The 22,000-nt window shown below is 45.9% G+C and overlaps 1 protein-coding gene and 1 non-coding gene across 3 annotated transcripts; both read left to right on the plus strand.

The window, feature by feature from the left end:
- The first annotated feature begins 796 nt into the window (after positions 1–796).
- PPP1R8 (protein phosphatase 1 regulatory subunit 8) lies at positions 797–19,648 on the plus strand. Of its 2 annotated transcripts, XM_002913324.4 has the most exons (7): positions 798–950; positions 2,845–2,905; positions 8,416–8,569; positions 9,883–10,103; positions 11,896–12,040; positions 15,684–15,748; positions 18,187–19,648. In XM_002913324.4, the coding sequence occupies exons 1-7, from the start codon at positions 895–897 to the stop codon at positions 18,538–18,540; spliced, it is 1,056 nt and encodes a 351-aa protein (XP_002913370.1). In that variant the 5' UTR covers positions 798–894; the 3' UTR covers positions 18,541–19,648. The 2 variants fall into 2 exon arrangements, with proteins under 2 accessions (XP_034503480.1, XP_002913370.1); XM_034647589.1 differs by lacking the exons at positions 8,416–8,569; positions 9,883–10,103 and having other exon boundaries at positions 797–950.
- Positions 4,434–4,599, plus strand: LOC117801316. The gene has a single exon (XR_004623835.1).
- Positions 19,649–22,000: the final 2,352 nt, after the last annotated feature.

Consider the following 22,000-nt stretch of genomic DNA (forward strand, 5'->3'; position numbering starts at 1 on the left):
CCCCTCAGGAATACCTTATCTCAACAAGTGTCATGAGGATTAAATGAGGTGATCCATATAAAACACATACTTGCACAGAAAAGTAAGCATTCAATAAAGCCATTACAATCAGAGGCCCTGCTATTTATTGGTCTCTTTCAGCCCACCGTAGGCCTACGGCAGGCCTGAATTCTAATGCCTCCTTGCACTATTTAATCACCGTGATCAAAATTTTAAAATCCAAAGGGGCCACAGCTTGATTAACTATTTCATTCATGCACACTTAAGATTTGGACGTCTGCCTTCAAATTGGATCCGCCCTTTGCTGCAGTCTGTCCAGTTTTCATAAACAAACTAGATGATCCCCTATAGCAGCCTCCCAGATCATCTACAGAAATCCTCAAACCCAGATTTGGATTAGGAAGCGGATATAAATAGCATGCACGTAGCTCTAAGGTGAGGGCCGTTAGAAGAGAAAACGATCACTCCACTCTCTGAGTTCTGCCCTCTAGCTTATCTCCAAATTGGGGTGGAAAGGATGTTGGTGCAAGCCCAGGGCAAGGACAGGGTCCCAAGACTTTAGAGCCCAGGGGCGTGTCTGGAGGAGAACACAGGAGAGACGACACCCCTCCTTACAAGCCCCTTTCCTCAGACACTTCCCGGCCAACGAAAGCCCTACCCTCCCAAGACTCTTCCAGAGAAGGCCAGCTGTCTCAAAACACGAAGAAAAACTTAAAAAAAAATGACACCCCAGTCTCCACCGCCACTAAACACGTCCTACGCCTGCGTATGTGTACGTGCGCGCGCTCGCGCGCGAGTGCGTACGCACAGACTGCTGGGATGCCGCCTCTCCCCATGGGTCTTCCAGTTTCCCGGCGTGCTTAGGGCCCGCCAAATGGGAGGGGGAGACGCAAGATGGCGGCAGCCGCGAACTCCGGCTCCAGCCTCCCGCTGTTCGACTGCCCGACCTGGTGAGTGGCGGGGCGGCCAGGGCTGGAGTGGCCTGGCCCGGCCCGGCTTGGCCCGGACTGGCAGGGCGGCTCATTTCTCGCAAGAAGCCGAACGGCTTAGAGACCCTGGAACTGATTGAGGGAGAACTGTCCGTCGGGCCGGGCGGCGTGTGGAGGAACCGGCAGCCTGGAGCCCGGGCCCAGAAACTGAGGAAACCCAGACTTGGGGGCTCTGAGGTGCTCGCTTAGGCAGTCCCTTGGGCGATCAGCCGGTTGCCGGGGCGCTCTGGGGCCTTGGCCCCGAACTTACCCCAACTCCTGACTGAGTGCCTGGTGCTCTTGTGGAGCATGGTACCTGCCCCCCTGCTCTCTGTCCCGAGCGCGCACGAGCCGGCTTCCCGGCCCCAGCCCAAGCTCAGCGCCCCGCATCCGTCTGTCGTTGCTGCATCTCCCGTGCGGTGCTTTTCTGTCTGCCGCAGACTGGAAGCGCCCTGAGGGCAGGGACGGCTCTGACCCACCTCGAAGCCGGGCACAAGTGGCATCAGTAATTTGTTGGGAGGAACCCCTTTCAACCCTTCTTAAGCTCTTGGGAATAATGGAATAATTTAATTTAGTCTTTGAGCGGGGCACAAGATGAATACATATGAATTGCCTTGCAAAGAGACCCATCCGAGTTAGAGCTGCTTCTGGGGTAGCTCATCACAGTTTATGCATTATTCCTTTCTCTTTCCCGTTATATTGAGCTCCTCAAGGGCAAGGACGGTCTGATTCATCTTCCTGTTCCCCCAGCTCCTAGGCCTAAGCCAGGCACATAGTAGGAGTTCAGAAAGCATGTTGTGGATGTAGCATTTAACATTCCTTTCCCTGTTTTCCGTTCAAAATGGGCTTTTGTCCAACGCACTGTCCTTTCAGCAACTGCTGTAGAGGAGTTGGGGCAGGATTGTGAGATGACTATGTTGCATCTTCAGTTGGATGAGGATGCAGTGTGTGTGTGTGTGTGTGTGTGTGTGTGTGTACAAATGTAGGGGCTCTGGCAAGATTGTTCTTTCTTCAGACTTAAAAGGAGCAAAGACCGGAAACAGGTGAAAGTATGGCTGTTTTCTGGGTCCTTCTGCATTTTTGTAGCACCCAGTTGTTTCAGTCTACAAATTGTACGCCTATTTTGGTCCCTTGCTGCACTGATTTCAGAAGTTGGACGAGGACTGTAAACTTACAGTTAGAAGAGACTATTTGAGATCACTTACCATTTCCTCAGAGTCTCGTATGTCCCAGGCACTGTTTGGTGCTTTGACGTATATGTATCCTCCATGAATGGTGTTTTAAGGAGTATAGAGAACAGTTCCCTTCAGCATGCCATTGTAGGAAGACCTGTAACAAACATCTCTTGTATTTATTGGTACCTGGTTTTATGGGCATGCTTTTGGATTGCCCTAGTTCCCTAATTATGTACCTCTGATTTGGTCTCAGAGCTCAGGACAGTGCCCTCTGTTTATTCTGTGATGAAACTAATCTTGATCAGCCCCAAACACCAGCTGATTTATTAGTGGTAGTATTGTGTATTAGTGGTAGTGGTAAATCTTAGATTCAAACTCCAAGTAACCAGACTACCCCAGCTTTGGTACTTGGACTCTCTGTGCTGCTTTTTCTCTGAGGTTGATATCCAGTGTTAAAATATAGGTTTCTTTGGTGCTGCTCTAAATACAGATCCAGTAAAGTCTGTTTTAGAGCAATTGAATCACTGGGGAAGTGTCAAATGTAGAAAGGAGCTGTAATAACAGTGAAGTAGATGACATTTCTGCTTGAACATGAACTAATTATAGGCTGGTCGAAGAGCTGCATTGTTGAATGGGACAGTGATTGTAAATGGCATTTACAAACTCATCCTGAAAATGCTTTTCTCACTCTTATTTTTCAGGGCAGGTAAACCCCCACCTGGTTTACATCTGGATGTAGTCAAAGGGGACAAGCTAATTGAGGTATGGAAATACATGTCTTCCTTTTTTTTCTCATCACACTAAACATTTTTGCCAGTGACTCACTTTTCCACCCCCTCTCCTGTGCTTTGTTTTCCAGCAATGCTACTTTCGTTCATCCTGATTTTTTTTCCTATTAAAAGCACATGGTGATATAACACATTCAAACCTGGTATCTCCCACAGACACTCAGTTTTTTGTGACTTCTCTCACCTTCCAAATGAAGGGTTTTAATTGATCATAGGCTAATGGGTCCCCATCAAACTCGACTTGGTGAATTCTCTCTCTCTGAGTACATGGAGTTGTGTGGAAGTTGCAAGATACGCAGTAACTGAAGAAGAAAGTGAATGATGTAGATTGCGTTTCACTTTTAAGTTGCATTTATGCAATTCAGGCCCAAGCCCTTCAAAGAAGTGTAGTAAGCTAAGACACTTGCTCAAAAAAGAGAATGGCACGGTGATGAAACTCATTCATTTGTTCAAAACACTTATTGAATGCTTACTGTGTGCCAGTCATTGCTCAGCAGAGGGACTACAACAGTGAACAAAACAAACGTGGTTCCTGTCCTCAAATTTTCTGATAGGAAACATAATCACACAAAAATTACATGCTTATAATTGAAATAAGTATATATATAATTGAAATATATATATATATAATTGAAATAAGGAAAAGTTTAGCAGAATTCCAGCTTTTATACGAGTCTAGAATGAACACCACATGGTACTTGAGAACATGAATTTTGATTAGTTTTAGGTTGTATACGTTTTTTAATCCTTATGGTACCATTTACTTACCAAGAAGTGGAGATTAAGCCCACAATGACCATGGAGTTGTGAGTCTCCATGTCTTAAGGCAATTTTATGTTTGCTTACTCAAATAGAATTTAGGTTCGAGGCCCCGTTATTGAATGCAATTGGTTTTCTTTGGTGTGTATAGTAAAAATCAAGATGTTCCATGGTTGAAAAACATCTGTGAGATCTCCTGAAGGAGACCCAGATGTTTTGCAAAGTATTAAGGCATGAATTGTGATGAATTCTGTTAATTCCTCATGCCCTTAGCCAGTCACTTATAGAGGCCTTTTGTCTTGGGTTCCTCTGTCTTAAAGGTTACAAAACATCCAGATCATTCAAGGAAATAATTTAGCTAAAAGGCCTGTGAAGCGTTTTTTACTATAGACTGTTCCAAATATTGTTTCTAAACAGTGTGAAGGTTTGAAGACATATAGGAATTTATTTTGGTACTAGAATTTAGTAAATCTTCAGTTTGCAGTAGAAGAAACAGACAATGAGGGATAAGCCTTAATGTTAATATCACATTCCTTTGTGAAATAATTTATTTTTTCAGAGCACTCTAATTTGTCAAACATCCCTCTGATTATTGGTTTCCATTAACTGATTGTGTTCTCTGTCTTTCAGTGCTCTTAGGTATGCTAAGTTGCCATATGATTGTCAAGTTACAATCCTTAGATACCACTGTATTGTTTCTGAGAGAAATAAACCTAATATGTGCTTATTTTTAAGGATTTAGGCAGCACTTGATACTAGCCGAGCTATCTATATCCTAGCCTTGTGTCAAAGGCTTGTGATGTGCTGTGATAGCTGGGTTTAAGAAGTGCAATATTAAAACAAAAGCCATGAGTCTTTTAAGCTCAGTGTGTAAAGACACACTCTGAGTTATAACTCAGAGGCACAACTGAATAGTGGTATTAGCCATAGCTAGTCAAGAAATTGTGGTGTTAGTTACTATTGAAAGACCAATGCATTATTTTGTTCAGTTGACGTTGTCCAAGAATTAACACATTTCCTTGATTCTAAGACTTACCCCCATATATTTGAATGTTTCTGTCACTGAGATACCTTTTTTTTTTTTTTTTTTAAGATTGTATTTATTTATTTGACAGAGAGGGAGAGAGCACAAGCAGGGGAAGCAGCAGGCAGAGGGGAAAGGAGAAGCAGGCTTTCCTGCTGAGCAGGGAGCCTGATGCAGGACTCGATCCCAGGACCCTGGGATCATGACCTGAGCCAAAGGAGACACTTAATCGACTGAGCCATCTAGGCGTCCCTTGAGATACCCACCAGGAGTGGGTGATCTTATATATTGCTTCCTTGAGACCAGCCTACAAGCACTGTAGTTAACAAATTTAAGTTTGTACAGACATAATCTGTGTGCATATAAATATGAATGAAAAATGCCATGATATTTAGCCTGCATATATAGTACCTGGAAAGAACAAGATGTTGAAATCTCAGGGCTCTCTCAGTTCTAAATCAGTGTCTTATTTTTAACCCAAATCTTAAAACTCGGGGATGACACGGGGATAGTTGATTGAGCTGTCAAGCTGTTGTTAAATCTTGGTGCTCCATCGTGGTATGGGTCTGGGACAAGCTCTGCCAACAGCAGATGGGCACTGCCAGACAGAGTTTCCCAGAGGTGACCCACATACCTAGACTAGCTTGAACCACTTGAGCCTTAAGGCTAAGCCTTGAAAGAGACTGGCTAAGTGATAGTTAAGAGGAAAATTAAGAACGTGACCCATAGTACTTGTTCACTTCTTAAAATGTTTCTTGCCTTATGGTGCATTTTTTTGATGTAGGCAGAGTGAAGAAAATATATAATGTAGTGGTTGAAAGAGCTTGGGCTCTGAAATAAGACGGATCTGAATTTCTAATCCAGCTTACAGATACAGTAGTGTCCCCCCTTATCCGTGGTTTTGCTTCCCACGGTTTCAGTTACTGGCACAGATGATCTTCCTGACATGTTGTCAGAAGGTCAGTAGTGGCCTAATGCTGTGTCACAGTGTCTGTGTCACTCACCTCACTTCATCTCATCACGTAGGCATTTTATCATCTCACATTATCACGAGAAGGGTGAGAATAGTACAATAAAATATTTTGAGAGAGAGACCACATTCACATTAACTTTTATTGCAGTATATTGTTATAATTGTTCTATTTTATTATTGTTGTTAATCTCTTATGGTGCCCAATTAATAAATTAAACTTTATCATAGGTATGTATGTATAGGAAAAGACACTGTATAGGGCTTAGTATTATACGAGGTTTCAGGCTCCCAGTGGGGATCTTGGAATGTATCCCCCGTGGATAAGGGGGCAACTGCTATGTTTAGTTGTGTGAACTTGAATATGTTAATTACTTTCTTTTCTTTTTTTTTTTAAGATTTTATTTATTTATTTGACAGAGATAGAGACAGCCAGTGAGAGAGGGAACACAAGCAGGGGGAGTGGGAGAGGAAGAAGCAGGCTCATAGCAGAGGAGCCCGATGTGGGGCTCGATCCCATAACGCCGGGATCACGCCCTGAGCCGAAGGCAGACGCTCAACCGTTGTGCCGCCCAGGCGCCCCTGTTAATTACTTTCTTTGTGCCTCAATTTCGTCATCATAAAAATAAGAATGAAAGTACCTGCCCACCGCACAGAGTGATTGTGGAAACAAAGTGACATAGCAGGAAACCTAGCACAGTGTATGGCGCCCAAGCGCTCAGCAGTTGCTGCAGTATCAGTGGGGAATGTATTTCTGGATTCATAAGGGGAACACTAAAGCACAGGGGAGAATAGTGGCCCACTGTGAGTTCAGTGACGCAGCCAGGAATGAAATCTAAGCCTCTTGAGTTCTAGCCTGGTACCATACTAACTTGACTATTTCTCTGCTCAGCTTTGTGCTATCTTCTCTTGGGGACTTTGGGAGGTGTGTAGTGTGAAATGTGAACTAGAGCTTAAGGAGACCTTGTGTGTAAAGGGAAAACATAACACATTCTTGAGCAGTCAAGTTGTAGACTTGTAGAACTGGGAGAAGTGTTAGCAGTAATTTATCTAGAGTTTTTCATCTACAACCCAGTCTACAACCAACCAGCAAAGGCTTTACTGATTCAGGATTAAAAGAAAGATGAGGATAGGGGGCCTGGCTGGCTCGGTTGGTGGAGTGTGCAACTCTTGATCTCAGGGTCATGAGTTCAAGCTCCACATTGGGTGTAGAGAATACTTAAATAAAAATTGAAAAAAAAAAAAAAAAAAAGGACAGGGTTGGGAGTGTTCCATAAAGCTAAAATGAGCTCAAAGAATGTCCTTTATCCTTACCCTTCATATTTATTTGGTGTTGAAATGATCTTTCTTTTATAAAGTGTTTATGATGATACTAATTGGTGACAGTTTCTTTAATGTCCTTATTTGGCAAAATCAAAAGTTAACAATGCTACATCAGCTCCTTCTCTCATAATTTTTTTTTTAATAATAGTTTGCTGGTCTGTGAAATCCCCTTTTCTGCTATTATATTGGGACATTCTATAGTTTTGGGTTCTTTTTAGTGCCATAGCAGTGTTTAGAAGCATTTTAGAGTTCTTCTCTTAGACTTATTTCAGACTATGGCGCATTGTTTACAATATTGACATTGCAGGTCCTTCACACCTGAGTTCAAATCCCAGCTCTGCTACTTAACCAGCTGGGCCACCTTGGATGAGTGGCTTCATCTCTCTCCATCTGTTTTCTTGTCTTTGACAGTAGAGGTGATACTTGTTTCACAGTGTTGTTTTGAGAATTAGATGAGGTCATGCTTAAAATGCCCAGCAGTAAATAGTCTGTCAGTAAATGTTAATCCCCATACCCTTCTTCCCCAAACTTAGAAAATCTTTGCCCCGTGAAGTAGGTCTATGTTTGGACACAGCAAATACTCATTTAGAGTTAACTTAGAGTAATACTTTTTTGTGGCCAGTGAAGTTAGCTTTAGGTACTCGTACAATGGTAGCTAATGTAATTGCACTTCCTGAAGAGGGTTCCAGAAACACTTCGGGGCTATGGCAGCATGATGAGAACGCACATTCGTGTTTACACCCTTTCCTTTCCTCACCAGTTGTTAATTTCCATTCGAATGTAGGTTTTTTGAACAGCAGTCTTATTACTTTGTAGACATGTTTGTACTTCTTGTTTCCTGGTTGACCTAAAATTAAGATCCAGTGAAATCTTAAATTTCCAATGGATGGAAGACAGCCACTCCCACAGGCTATGTTCATCTAATAGAATTAAGAAAAGTTCTTTTCTTTTTTTTTTTTTTTTTAAAGATTTTATTTATTTATTTGACAGAGATAGAGACAGCCAGCGAGAGAGGGAACACAAGCAGGGGGAGTGGGAGAGGAAGAGGCAGGCTCATAGCGGAGGAGCCTGATGTGGGGCTCGATCCCATAACGCCGGGATCATGCCCTGAGCCGAAGGCAGACGCTTAACCGCTGTGCCACCCAGGCGCCCCTAAGAAAAGTTCTTTTCATACCAACACAAGACATTTAACCACTGCATTTGGGGAGATTAATTGCCACCCACCTCCCAGAAATGCTAGTGAATTATTCTGAGCTTTTTATCTTGAAGAATAGTGGGAAATAATTTTGTTTTCACCTTGGCAAGGAATTTTATCTACTCAAGATTCTCTACTTACTAGATTGGAAGAATTTTTGCTAAACCCTGTTGAAACAAGATTTAAGTAATATTTAATTTAATATTTATTTAGAAACTGATTATTGATGAGAAGAAGTATTACTTATTTGGGAGAAACCCTGACTTGTGTGACTTTACCATTGACCACCAGTCTTGCTCTCGGGTCCACGCTGCCTTGGTCTACCACAAGCATCTGAAGAGAGTTTTCCTAATAGATCTCAACAGTAGTAAGTAACTGACACCCCATCCCATTTCACACATTCCCTTTGGGACAATGTGAAAATGCTCTTTGGTTCTATAGTTTTGAAATCATGTTTTATTGCTCATCAAGGAAGAAGCTTGTGTTTGATTTTTAAATCAGCTCTTTTCTCTGTCTGTGATATCTCCCATTTTCCTGAAATAATTGATGATTACAGAGAGAAGAGGGTTTTGGGGCGGTATGTCCTGGGAAGGGCAATAGGTATATACAGAGAAAAAAAAAAAAACAGTACCCAGGAACCAGGGGCTGTGGGTATTCAGGTGTTTATAGGACCACAATAAAATCGTGGTCTGGTTTAAGAGGAAGCCACGAAAAGCTCTATTAATGTATTAGAGTAGTGTTGCAAGACATTAAAAAATATTTGCTTTGAGCAAAATTTAATTTTTTATAATGGGTTCTTTATTCCAGCTACATTTTGCTTTGACTACTAACAATACCAATTTTAATTCCACGAGCATACTCTGAATAAGATTTTCATCTTTGCCAAAGTTAATCCCAGAAATGCACCTGAGACTTAACTGCATGGGGCTCTGAAGTTTGTTCATTTTGCCCGTGTATCGGTATAGTGTAAAGTGTAAAGCCTCCTGGGCTGATCATGAAATGCTCCTTCTCCCCTACACACACACACGCACATACACACTCCCCTACACACACACAATCTGCTTATGTAATGGCTTTGGAGAGCCTTGTCTCACAAGTACTTACTTGCCAATTTATCTTATCTTTTTTCTCCATTTTATAACATGCAGAATGCTGACGTGGAAAAATATTGAGACTCTCCAGTAGAATTTTGGCTTGCCTTGGCATTCATATTGCACCCGTTTCAGCCAGCGTCCTCTATTGTCCTGGGAAAAACCCAAACATAACTGCCACCAGGCCAGAAGTTCTTATGTTCCTTACACTTGGGGCTGGAGAGGTCAGACCACAGCAATGCCTGTCTTCTGCCTTGCGGGGCATGGCTGTTGCTGGGTTGGAGCCATTCCTGCTGGACCCAGTATGAAGCCAAACCTGTCTGGCAGCAGAGAGCAAGCAGTGGTCTTTGTTATATGGGGTAACTACAGGTCTGGATATGTGTAAGAAATCCACTGAAGAGATTCAAGACTCAGTGAAGAGTTTCCTTTTCACTGTAACCTATGACAAGGGATGCAAAGTGGTCCCAGTGCTATTTTCACTTTAAAAAGCAAAACCGATGTGCTGGGAGGAGCTATTAGCCCTCCTACAACTCAGGTTGGTTTTTGTTTCTGTTTTTCTCTCTTATATTTCTGATTTGGTTATTCCCAGCACACGGCACTTTCTTGGGTCACATTCGGTTGGAACCTCACAAGCCTCAGCAAATCCCCATCGATTCCACAGTCTCATTTGGCGCATCCACAAGGGCCTACACTCTGCGTGAGAAGCCTCAGACACTGCCGTCAGCTGTGAAGGGAGATGAGAAGATGGGTGGAGAGGACGATGAGCTCAAGGGCTTACTGGGGCTTCCAGAGGAGGAGACCGAGCTTGATGTAATTCCACGTCTGTCTGCGGTGTTATTGTGTCTTTTGGGACTCTGGGTTTTGCCGTATGGAGCTGTTCTGTGTAGCTCGACATGCCAGTGACTTAGCATCAGGAGGTTTTCTTGAGCCCGGTAGTGGGCCTTTGCCACTTTGCCAGTACAGCGTGGCCAGATGTGACGCACCTGGGACAGCTGCACCGTGTGGGCTTGGTTGTGTCCAGCCGAGGCTGGCGAGGAGTTCCTGTCAGACCTTCGTTGTCGTCTGTGCACCTTCACTGGGTGTTAGAAGCCAAGGCTGGGAGTTAAACTTTTCTGGAGCTGCCCTGCCCAGTGCGGTAGCCGTTAACCACGTTTCTGGTATTCAGCAGTCACATGTGACTAGGGACTACAATATTGAGTGACAAGGATAGAGAACATTTCCATCACCCAGAAAGTTCGGTTAGACAGCACAGACTTAGAGAGACTGAAGCTTTAGTTCACTTAACATTGCTTTTTTTGATATGATTCAAACAGCCTAAGAATCTGAGTCAGAAGTAGACTGCTTTTGCTCCTATGGGCCTAGCTGCCCTGAAGGCCATGAATTTTACAAGATGTAATTTTAGGGGCGCCTGGGTAGCGCAGTCGTTAAGCATCTGCCTTCGGCTCAGGGCGTGATCCTGGTGTTCCGGGATCGAGGCCCACGTCGGGCTCCTCCGCTGGGGGCCTGCTTCTTCCTCTCCCACTCCCCTGCTGTGTTCCCTCTCTCGCTGGCTGTCTCTCTGTCACATAAATAAATAAAATCTTTAAAAAAAAAAAAAAGATGTAATTTTAAAGTGCTAAAGTTGTCCTTTTCCAGAGGCTAGCCCCAGTGGTTTGTGATGCGGCTATTGTCCTTAACATGTCCATCGCTGCACTGGTGTGACTGCTCTATTCAGGTAGACCAAATGCCAGCATGTCTTTACCTACCCTCATGCACTTACCTCTTGTTCAGCAAGGCAGTTTCCCAGCCCTTAGGAAAGAAAGCACAAAGGAAATCTTAGAATTTAGAAGTTATTTTGTTCTAAAGAAGGAGCCTCATAGCCGGGCACCTTGCTGCGAGTCACACTGACCCATCTCTCCCCCATGCTGCTTCCCTGCTTCCCTGTCTTCTAAGTTCAGTTTGTTAGGTCCTCCCTGGGTCTTCATTCTGAAGACATTTGGAGTGTCTCAGACTGCAGTGCAGATTGGAATAAGGCCAGGGGATTGGGAAGAGGCAGGCAGCAGTGCTAAGGCCAAGTTAATCATTGAAATAGATGGGTGGTTATGAATAGAAATGGGGCCATACACAGGGACGGGGAGTGAGAAACTATTAATGCCTCATATTAAGTGCACTGGCCCTGTCTTTCTGAGCCTCAGTGGAGAGGGCTGCTGGGGAAGAAGCTGTCAGTGGCCCTCTCTCATCTCTGTTTCGTTACCTTAAGACAGTTCATGGAGTTCCTCCCAGTCACATTGTTTCATTCTCAGCGTGAAGACATGATAGTCTTTCCCCCAAAAACACAGAACCTCACCTCAGGGATATTTGCACAGATGACCTGTTCTCAACTTAAGGTTCTTCACCCCCTTGTGGTCATCACTGTCCCACTAGTCAGTGGGGATGTTCCGTGTTTTGTCAAAAGAGGCTTGTTAATAGTAGCAGTCTAAGGGCAGTAATCTTTCTGAATACAAAAGAGAATCTTGTTTGCCTGGGGTGGTTAAGGTTCGCTCCTAAAGCCTTTGTTTAGCTCTATAATCATCAGATTCCCTGTGTACTGACTCCTTTCTGTCTTGTGTGAACCCTGGCCTAGAACCTGACAGAGTTCAACACTGCCCACAACAAGCGGATTTCCACCCTGACCATTGAGGAGGGGAATCTTGACATTCAGAGACCAAAGAGGAAGAGGAAGAACTCGCGGGTGACTTTCAGTGAGGATGATGAGATCATCAATCCAGGTGAGGTGTCTTCCTGGTTTCTTCCGATGAAAAAGCTGTGATCTCAGAGAGCAGTGAGTACAGTGTGTAGGTTGGTTGTAATGTTTCTCAACAAGGTGTAGGGTAACCAGTGCTATATTAAGGAAAGAGAATTCTTGCAGGTCATTGATGGAGTACCCCCGAACACTCCAGCGTTATCCAGTTGCAGTGGGAAAGAAACAGACAGAGGAAGGGCCCGTGTAATTGAGCATACAGAGCCAGGCCGCGATTCCCACCTGCTGATCCAGCAGGTCTGCGTCCTAGTGGAGGTTGAACTAGAGTTGTTTGTTGTCTTACCTCAGACTAGAGCATTACTGTCTTTGCGGAGTTCTGAGTATGACTGGTAACTCCAAGATTGGAGAGCCTTCTGCTGCCACCATTGACTGCACTGAAGACTTGCCTTTCTGTAGGAAGTACTGTATAGAGTTTGTATGGAAACGTCAGCAAGGTGAGAGCATCTCTTTATGGGAAGGCCACCAAGTTCACCAATTTGTTCCATCATTCAGCATCCATTTATTGGTCTCACACAGTATGTCAGGTACTCTGGTAGGTAGATAACATCGAGCCAGAAAGTATCATTTGTTTGATGAGGATGGAATCGAGATTCTGAAAACCTTGTTAGAAATCAGTCTCAGTGGATGGAAACAAAGATCCCAAACTAACAAGTTGCTTTTACTTCCTAAATGAAGTACAGTGAGAATAACTTTCAGGTCCTGCATTTAGGTTCAAAATATCCATTATTTAAATGGAGAAGAACCGTTCCAGTGACAGCTCATGAAAAAAAAAAAAAAAGATCGAGGGAGTTTAGTTGATTGAATGAGTCATCAGGGGGATGTGGAAACTAATCAGTTGCAGTTTAAAATTGCATTAGAAGAGTAGGGGACAGTAACCCCACTCACCTGTGTTCTGAGCGGAACTCACCCAGCCTTAACACCGAAGGTGCTATGTAGTCCTGAGGGAGAAGGAGACTCACAGCCAAGGAAGACTGTCCCCCAGATGCTGGGAATGTAGGGGAACCATGCTTGAGGAGGCATGGCCACTGTAGTTGGCCATTTTCAGGGCTGACCTAAGGGAGGAAGGAGTAGGCAAAGCCAGAGCCAGTGAGTATCAAGTATTTGGCTCAGCATAAAAAGCAACAACAAATCCTTCTTATATGTAGAAGAATTAAAAAGATCCCTGTGAAAGATCCAGGCATTCGTTTGGTGTGTGAAGTAGAGAGGATTACTGTCCAAGCCATGAATGCCCAATAGAAATGTTCAGGCAGGGGCTTAGTGACCACTTGGGGAAACTTATTTCTGGGCCCCCAAACCTACTGAATAAGAATTCCCAGGGGTTGGACCTAGAAATTTGTGGTTTTAAACAAGCTTTTTTTGTGCTGACGAACAGCCAGCGATTTGGGAATCACTGGACTAGTCAATCTTTTAAATCTCTTTTAGAAGTCAGGGTCTGCTCTGCTGTTTGTCTCCTTGAAAATTATTGCCTTGGGGGTCCCCTGTGTGGCTCAGTCACTTAAGCATCCCACTCTTGGATTTGGCTCAGGTCGTGTTCTCAGGATTGTGGGATCAAGCCCCTTGTCGGGCTCTGTGCTGAGCGTGGAGTCGGCTGGAGTTTCCCTCTCTCTCTCCCTCTGTCCCTCCTCTTCGTGTGCTCACGCTGTCTCTTCCTCTCCCTCTTTCTCTCAAATAAATAATCTTTAAAAAAAAAAAAAAGGGAAAAAGAAAATTATTGCCCTGGAGCGGAATGTGTATTTAGACCAGCCTAGCATAGCGGTAAGGAGGACCTGGGGTTGAAATGGACCTCTTCACTTAGTAGCTCTGTGATCTTGACCATGTGACAGACATCGGCCTCACAGGATTGGTGGGGAGGTTAAATGATTAATATATGTACAAATACTTTAGGTCAGTGCTCGGCACTCAGTAAGCCCTTGACAAATGGTAGCCATTATCCCCACTGTCGTCAACCACTGCTTTTGCATTTTATGCGTGCAACCGTTCCTATACCAAAAGTAGGCTTATTTGTGAGGAACTGATTGGTAGATCTTGAAGGAGCAGAGATCTCATGGAATGGGTGTATCCTCTTTCTTGGAGTGGAATGGGTAGAGATGAGGAGAGGGTGAGAGGCCCGAGCACCGTTCAGACAGCATGGCACAGGATGGGGTCCTCCAGAGAGTTATCTGGCCCCTCCGCAGGCCTGTTGCACACGTGGGGGGCGTACCCCGTGAGCTCCCCCCCTTGGGCTCCCGGTGCTCTTTTGCTTGATTTAGCTTGCTTTGCTGAAGGGACGATTGGAACAGGGCACCTGTGGGGACGAGAAAAAAGGTATGGATGCCTTTTATAGAAACCTCATCTCTTTCCTAATGAGCCTAGATATCTTTCCTTCTTTCTTCTACATAGAAGTCATTCATTTCTTCATTCACTGAGCAAAGATTGGTTGTGAACATAATGCCAGGGTGTATTCTTTGGAGGCATCCTAGTATGTGAAAAACCAGACTTATTAAATAAACCAGGGATTAATTAAATAATGAATCTTTGTTTTCCAAAGGGATTCATAGGAGTGTTTCTTTGAATAGCAGGCACCCTCTATGCATTTAAAGGATATATGCGCCCCATTAGGGAAACAGTTCCTTTCCCACCACTATATTAAGACAAAAGGGGGCTTGGAGTAGTTTTTTTAGTAATGATAGTAAGTCTGTCTGCCTGTTTCCAGACCCTCAGCCTTCAGTGAGAAAGGTCCTGTTCATCCCAGGTGATCTAGCCCTGTCGTCCCCTCTGTGCTCCAGGAACACTATCTCGCACCCCTCCACTGTGTTGTAGCCTGTCTGGCTTTTCAGCTGTGAACTTCTTAAAGGTGGAAAGGACAGAATCTTGCTCTTTATTTCTGTGCTTGATGTCCAGTAAATGAGGCAGGGGAGAGTTACTGCAAGCACGTCCCTTCCTTGGTCTTAGCACTTTATTCCTGCAGTGAATGAGGCTAGAACCGATAATGTGTGTGTGACCTGTGAAAAGGGGGCTGCTCTCCACCCTCCCTGGAAGCCCCTGAAGGGGGGGCTTCAGCTCCTTTAGTAAGTCTTGATTGTATATGGTTGTTCAGGTCAGAAGGCCAGGTGAACTTGGAAGCCCTGGGCCTGAATCCTAATTTCTGGTGTTTGCTAGTGAGCGGGCACTGGCGAAGTACATGGTGTGTGACCCCTTCCCATGTGTCATGTGTCATTGTTTTATCACTAGCATGGGGTTGATAAAATCTGCTCTTTGGTTTCTCCCTTCAAAGAAGGACGTATATGGAATGGAAAAGAAATTGGGAAAGGCAGTACAGCGCAGTGGTCCAGAGCCCAGGCCTATTTCTGGCTGCTTGGACTCAAACCCGGGTCCCCCCACTCCCCAGCAGGGTGACTGGACCAGGCACTTTACCCCTCCAGGCCTGAGCATGTCTGTTAGATGCTGATGGTAGTAGTACTCACCTCAGGGAGTTGTGAGGATTTAACACCATGCCAGCATCAGTAAGCACTTGAGTGTTAGCTGTACTTTACTGTTTTAATGTGAGTTGTGATTACCTTGTTTGCAGTGGGCCCTAGTCCCTTAATCCCCCCAGCAGAGTCAGACTAACCCGTCTCTCATGTCTTCTGCAGAGGATGTGGATCCCTCGGTTGGTCGCTTCCGGAACATGGTGCAGACTGCAGTGGTCCCAGTCAAGGTAGGAAGCACGTTGTAACAGTGTTCGAAATGCCATACAGTCTGGTTTAAAAACCCACTCTTTTATGTGTAGGTAAGTATTAATTGTGTGCTTCATTTTAAAACATTTTTTGCTCTTCTGTTTTTCATCATGTGGAAATACTTTCATTCCACCTGAATCTAGGGGATCCTGGAATGCCATAGAAAGACTGCAGGTGACCAGCCAGCTCGATGCTGTGCGTAAATTATGGTATGCTGGGAGTCTGTAACTTTACCTCCCAGCAGGGTGCACAGTGAGCCACTTTGCTTTCGCCTTGCCCTTCTGACTCCAAGTAAGCTCTTAGGCGAGGAAGAGGCATTGTTGAGTTTCTGCAGGGCCCCTCCAGCATTGGCCATGCCTTTGTTTTGTGATTGGGAATGGCACAGATAGGAAAGGCAGCCCAGATCTGGATTAGGCTGCAAGATCGAGTATGTTGAAGAACCAGGAGGTGGAAGTTACAGAGATGTTCTGATTGCTCAACATGTGACCGCTCAGACTGTCCAAAGGGAGCAGATGGCCCCTTTAAGTAGTGAGATCCCTGAGAATTAGAGATATTCAAGAAGTGATTGGTAAATGCTGGTCAAAGGTGCTATCGAAAGTTTTATTTAAAAAAAACAGTCTTTAGGGATGCTTGGGTAGTTCAGTTGGTTAAGTGTCTGCCTTTGGCTCGGTCATGATCCCAGGGTCTGGGGATTGAGCCCTTCATCGGGCTCCTTGCTCAGTGGGGAGTCTCTTTCTCCCTCTGCCCCTCCCCTCACTTGTGCTTGCACTTTCTCTCTCTCTCTCTCTCTTTCAAATAAATAAATAAAATCTTAAAAAAAAAAAAGTCTTTAGGGGTGCCTGGGTGGCTCAGTCGGTTAAGTGTCTAACTCTTGATCTCCACTCGGTCTGGATCTCAGGGTCATGAGTTCAAGCCCTGAGTTGGGATCCATGCTGGGTGTGGAGCCCACTTTAAAAAAAAAACCAAAACTTTAGACTATATTAGACTAGATTGATTACCTATGTCAAGTTTTTGGTTAATCTTTTTTGATCCAAAAGGCGTAGAGGGTTGAGGGGGATCTTTCATGAACGTTCACAAGCCCGTGTGAAAAAGTACGAGACAGAATGTTTCTCTGCATCTTCATAGCATTCATGTCACATTTCTCCTAGAGCTCTTTTCTCTCATTTTGCTTCTTCCTTTGGAATGTTCTGTTGTCATTAAAGTATAAAACCAGGGGCTCCTGGGTTGCTCGTTCGGTTAAGTGTCCAACTCTTGATTTTGGCTCAGGTCATGATCTCAGGGTTGTGGGGTTGAGCCCTGTGTCCAGCTCCACGCAGGCATGGAGCCTGCTTAAGATTCCCTCTCTCGGGGCGCCTGGGTGGCACAGCGGTTAAGCGTCTGCCTTCGGCTCAGGGCGTGATCCCGGCGTTATGGGATCGAGCCCCACATCATGCTCCTCTGCTATGAGCCTGCTTCTTCCTCTCCCACTCCCCCTGCTTGTGTTCCCTCTCTCGCTGGCTGTCCCTATCTCTGTCGAATAAATAAATAAAATCTTTAAAAAAAAAAAAAAAGATTCCCTCTCTCCCTCTCCCTTCACCACCACCACACCCCCCCACAAAAAGAATAAAACTGGCAAGGGGCACCACGCCGGCTCAGTCAGTGGAGCACGTGACTCTTGATCTCAGTGTCATGTTTGAGCCCCACTTTGGATGTAGAGATTACTTAAAAAAAAAAAAAAAAGTATAAAACCAGTAGATATTTTTACTTTGTCAGTTTTATTATGATATAATTTACATACAATAAAATACACACATTTTAAGTGTATAGTTTGAGTTCTGACAAATGTATGCATGTGCATAACCACCACTATTCTTAATATATAGATTTCCATCACCCCAGAAAGTTCCCTTGTGTCCCCTTGCTGTCAGTTCCCCCCCCTTCTAGCCCCAGGCATCCAGTACACCACTTTCCATCACTATAGATTTGTTTTGCTCTCAGATTAATGTTCAAAAGTTGGGCGGTCAATATGAAGGTACTTTTACTTAAATACTTACTACCACCTGTTAACACCGCTGCTTCCTAAAAGGGTATTTTAACATCAGAAGAGAGGGAGGCTAAGACTGTAGAATAAAGCGTAGTCACTTAAACTGAATAGGTTTTACTTTATGAAAAGCTCACACATCGTCCTCGTTTTTCTCAGTGCGATGTAGGATGGCGAGCCCTTTGCGGGGAGCGGTATTGGGAGCCATCACGTTAGACAGTGACTGTCCGGTCTCTTCAAACCCTGAGCCTTCAGGACAGTGAAATAGATTGTCTGGGAAACAAAACAAGCTAGACGGTTGGGGGCCTTCTCTGAGTTTTCTAGGGCTGGAATAGAAAAGGCTGACTAACACCCTCTTGTGCCTCACCTCTTGCTTCCTCTGTTCCTTATGCACCACAGAAGAAGCGGGTGGAAGGCCCTGGCTCCCTGGGCCTGGAGGAATCGGGGAGCAGGCGCATGCAGAACTTTGCATTCAGTGGAGGACTCTACGGGGGCCTGCCCCCCACACACAGTGAAGCCGGCTCCCAGCCGCACGGCATCCACGGGACAGCACTCATCGGTGGCTTGCCCATGCCATACCCGAACCTCGCGCCTGACGTGGACTTGACTCCCGTCGTGCCGTCAGCAGTGAACATGAACCCTGCACCAAACCCTGCAGTCTATAACCCCGAAGCTGTCAACGAACCCAAGAAAAAGAAATATGCAAAAGAGGCTTGGCCGGGCAAGAAGCCCACACCTTCCTTACTGATTTGATATTTTTGGTCATGGAGAAGGGTGGGATTGGGTGGGAATTGGGTGGAAGGGTGAGGGGGGAGCTAATGAACTAGGGAGAAAAACTTTCCATGTGTGCGGTCTCGTCTTTCAGAATGTTTCCTGGGGCCCTAACCATGTACTATTAGAGCTGGGGAATATCCCATAAAGACCTGTCTTCAGAACACTGAGTGTAGAGCAGTGTTTCATGTTTCCTGCTAAGTAGGCTGCCCTGGCTCTTTTCCAGGCCTTCCATCACCTCCTTTTTCTTCTCTCCCTCGTTCTCGGGTCATTTTGATTTAAAGTCACATACCCTGGGGGGACTCCAGGCCCTCAGGTGGGCTCTAGAGCCGTGGCGGTGGCAGCAGCCTTACCGGCCTGTGGGTCCAGCAGCCTGTTTCTGGTGACTGTCCCTGCAAGTCCCAGATAGCAGAGGGGTTGCCATGTTTCCCAGGTCGAGCAGAAGAAGGTTTAGAATTCTTCAGTTAAGCTAAGGTTTCAACTCAGAAATGTTTGCCTAGGTCACTGGTTTTTGAGGTCCAGTAGTTAGGCTTTTTTCTCTTTTGTCCTTTCTGTTGGAATGAGAGCGTTTTGATTTTCCTTCATCTGTGACCAGTGCCATAGACACGGATGAGTAGTTGGAAACTTACAGTATTGTTGGAACTTTACCTGTTTCTCTTGTCACACCTGAGTACTCCACTTGCCGAAGTTTCTCGTTTGATTCCAGAGTACTGTCCTCTACTCTCTAAAGCCTGGCTTTCCTTTTCAAGTGTGTTGTGAAGGCAATTTTTTAAGGATCTGACCAGATAGAGCAGCAATTCCAATTAAAAAGGAAAAGATTTTACTTTGCAAGTAACTGATGTCTTTAAGAGGACATTTTTAAATGTTGGTTCAGAGGCTCTCCCCTCCTTTACTGCGAGCTCTCATAACCCGGAGCTCCAGGACTGGGCCCAGCTAACAAACACAGGACACGAAGGTAGCGAACAGTGATATGAGCTTTGTACAGAGATTTGTACATTTGTGTAATAGGCCTTTTCACGCTTTATGTGTAGCTTTTTACCTGTAACCTTTATTACATTGTAAATTAAACGTAACTTTTGTCATTCGCGCAGTCTGTGCTTCGGTCGCCATCACGGATTCCCGTCGCCGTCAGAGCACGCTGGTCAGAGGTACAGCTGATGGGCTTTGGCAGCGATGCTCTGGCCCCATTTTATTACCGCCAGTAAAGATACCCCCTCGTGCCGAATGTGGAAATTCTAATTAGAGATTCCAGTCCCCAGACTGAAGCCTCACTGAGCAAAGTGGGTTAAGAGGTGGCTGCTGGCCTTCATCAGGAGGCAGAACCGCACCACGGACGCGGGGAGACCGGGCTTTGGGACACCGGCCCCCGGTGGGTGTTGCTTGGGCCTGGTGGCCCACGCTCTGACTTCCATCTGCTCGCGTCGGGAGGTTGGTAGGGGACTTCAGCCAGAGTTTGGATCAAGTGTGCATGTCTTGCATGCAGGACCTCCATGCAGGGAGTGGCTTTGTGAGGAAGGTGCCAGGTAGCTTCCAGACCCCTTGGGCTGAGAGTGCGGACTGGGGGCAGGAGCAGCCTGCGGAAGAACGGGGATCTGGAAGATCTCAGCTGTGTAAGAAGTTGACTTCTTAGCCGGCCTCTGTAAAAACGAGGGTCCTGGTCTTACAAGGACACCTCCCTCCTCCTGTAATGAAGGTGACCGTTCCTGCCCACCATTTACAGCAAGTGATTTCGTTTCCATAGCCCTGAGGAGGGGCCTGTTTTTATCCCCACTTCACAGGTGAGAAAACGGACGAACTTGCCCATGATCCCACTGTAGCGAAACTCCAGTCTGAATCCAGAGCCCGAGCGGCTCACGCAGCCTCCAGGATGAACGGAGGCGACGGGTGTGCTCGCCCCATGGGCGACGCACCGTCGTGCTTGGCAGGCGCAGCTCTGTTCTTGGCTAGGTTTGTTTTGAAGTTTAAAAAAAGTTTTCCAAACCGAGCAACTCACTGGAAGTTATGTTAAAGGGCTTAGATCTAGTTTAGATAATAAAGTAAACCTTTGCTGGTGAGAGAGCTACTCTGCATGGTCGGTTTCAGAATTTGAGTTGCGGGGGGAACTGGCAGTGTCGTCTCAGAGAAGGCCCAGCAGAGGCTGTCCGAGCCAGCCGAGCTCTACCTTTCCTTGTAAGGGTCTGTTTGACTTCAGTGGAACTGGCTTCATTTGGTAGTTCCCTGATGTCAGGAGGTGTGTATGCATGGAAACCTGGCCCCCGTGACACCATACTGCTGTGTCATTCCAGCCGTGTCGTAGTCTCTCTCAGACGCGAGCACTGCGGAAAGGGGTCAGTTGTCTCTCGGCCTTAATGCGGCTCAGGATGGGCTACAGGTGGATAAGCTCCCCTGCTCACCATGGGGCTGGCAGATCTCATCACTGTAGCGAGCACGACGTCGCTGTGCGACACAGCGTCTCCCCGGCCTGAGACACGCACCCATTCTGGAGGAGAAGTGACTGCAGGTTTTCCCAGAGTCCTGTGCCCACCCATAGGCCATCGGCTAAGGAGGGAGGGAATAACCCTTGTTCCCCTCCCCAGGGCAGGAGAAGGTGGTGAACTCCTTGGAGAGGGACACCTGTTGACAGGAAGCCACCCATTCCCCAGGTGTTCCTGGCTCAGAATCAGCTGTTTGGTGACAGCTTGCCAAAAATATGCCCATTATCTGCAAATCATAGAGTTCTAGAATCTGAAGGACTTAGGAGATCCAGTCTGGATCCTTCATTTTGCTTATGAGCAAACATGGCAGTGGGGACCCACTTCTCTCAACTACTATGGATGGAAATGTGTGAGCTGAGCACAGAAGTGCACCACCCCGCCTGCAAGAGGCGTGCCTTCTGCAGGGAAACACACACACTAGCGATGCTGCCACCTGCTGAGTGCCGTAGAAGAGGGATGGACAGGGTGAGGACAGCAGAGATGGGCAAGGAGGTCAGGGAAGCCTCTAGGGAGATGACATTTGAGTGGAGCATGGAAGAAAAGTAGGGAATTGTCATATGGAGGAGTGTGGATCAAGCTTCCCGGGGCAGAGGAACAAGCATGAGACGTGAGGGACTTGGGGATGGCCCATAGCGGGAGGAAGGAATCAGAAGGGCAGAGGCCAGATCCCACCCTGTAAGCTTTGCTGGGGAATTGGAAAGTTTCGAGTTGCCAGGAGACCACAGAAGGTGTTTTTTCCTTCTACTTTAAAAAAAGAAAAGAAGAGGAAGGAAGAGGGAAGGAGGAAAGGAGGTCAGGAAGGGAGGAAGGATGGAAGGTTGGCTTAGTAGAGACATGCTCATGTAGAAATATGAGAACACCCAGAGCACATGCACTTCGCCCCACCCCCACCCAGAGTCAGGGAGGGGGATTTCAGGAATCAGATGGTAGAAAATGCCTCTGGCTGCAGATGAACAAGGCCGTCCCTG

Source organism: Ailuropoda melanoleuca, chromosome 2 (assembly GCF_002007445.2).
Source record: "Ailuropoda melanoleuca isolate Jingjing chromosome 2, ASM200744v2, whole genome shotgun sequence".
Taxonomy (NCBI): Eukaryota; Metazoa; Chordata; class Mammalia; order Carnivora; family Ursidae; genus Ailuropoda; species Ailuropoda melanoleuca.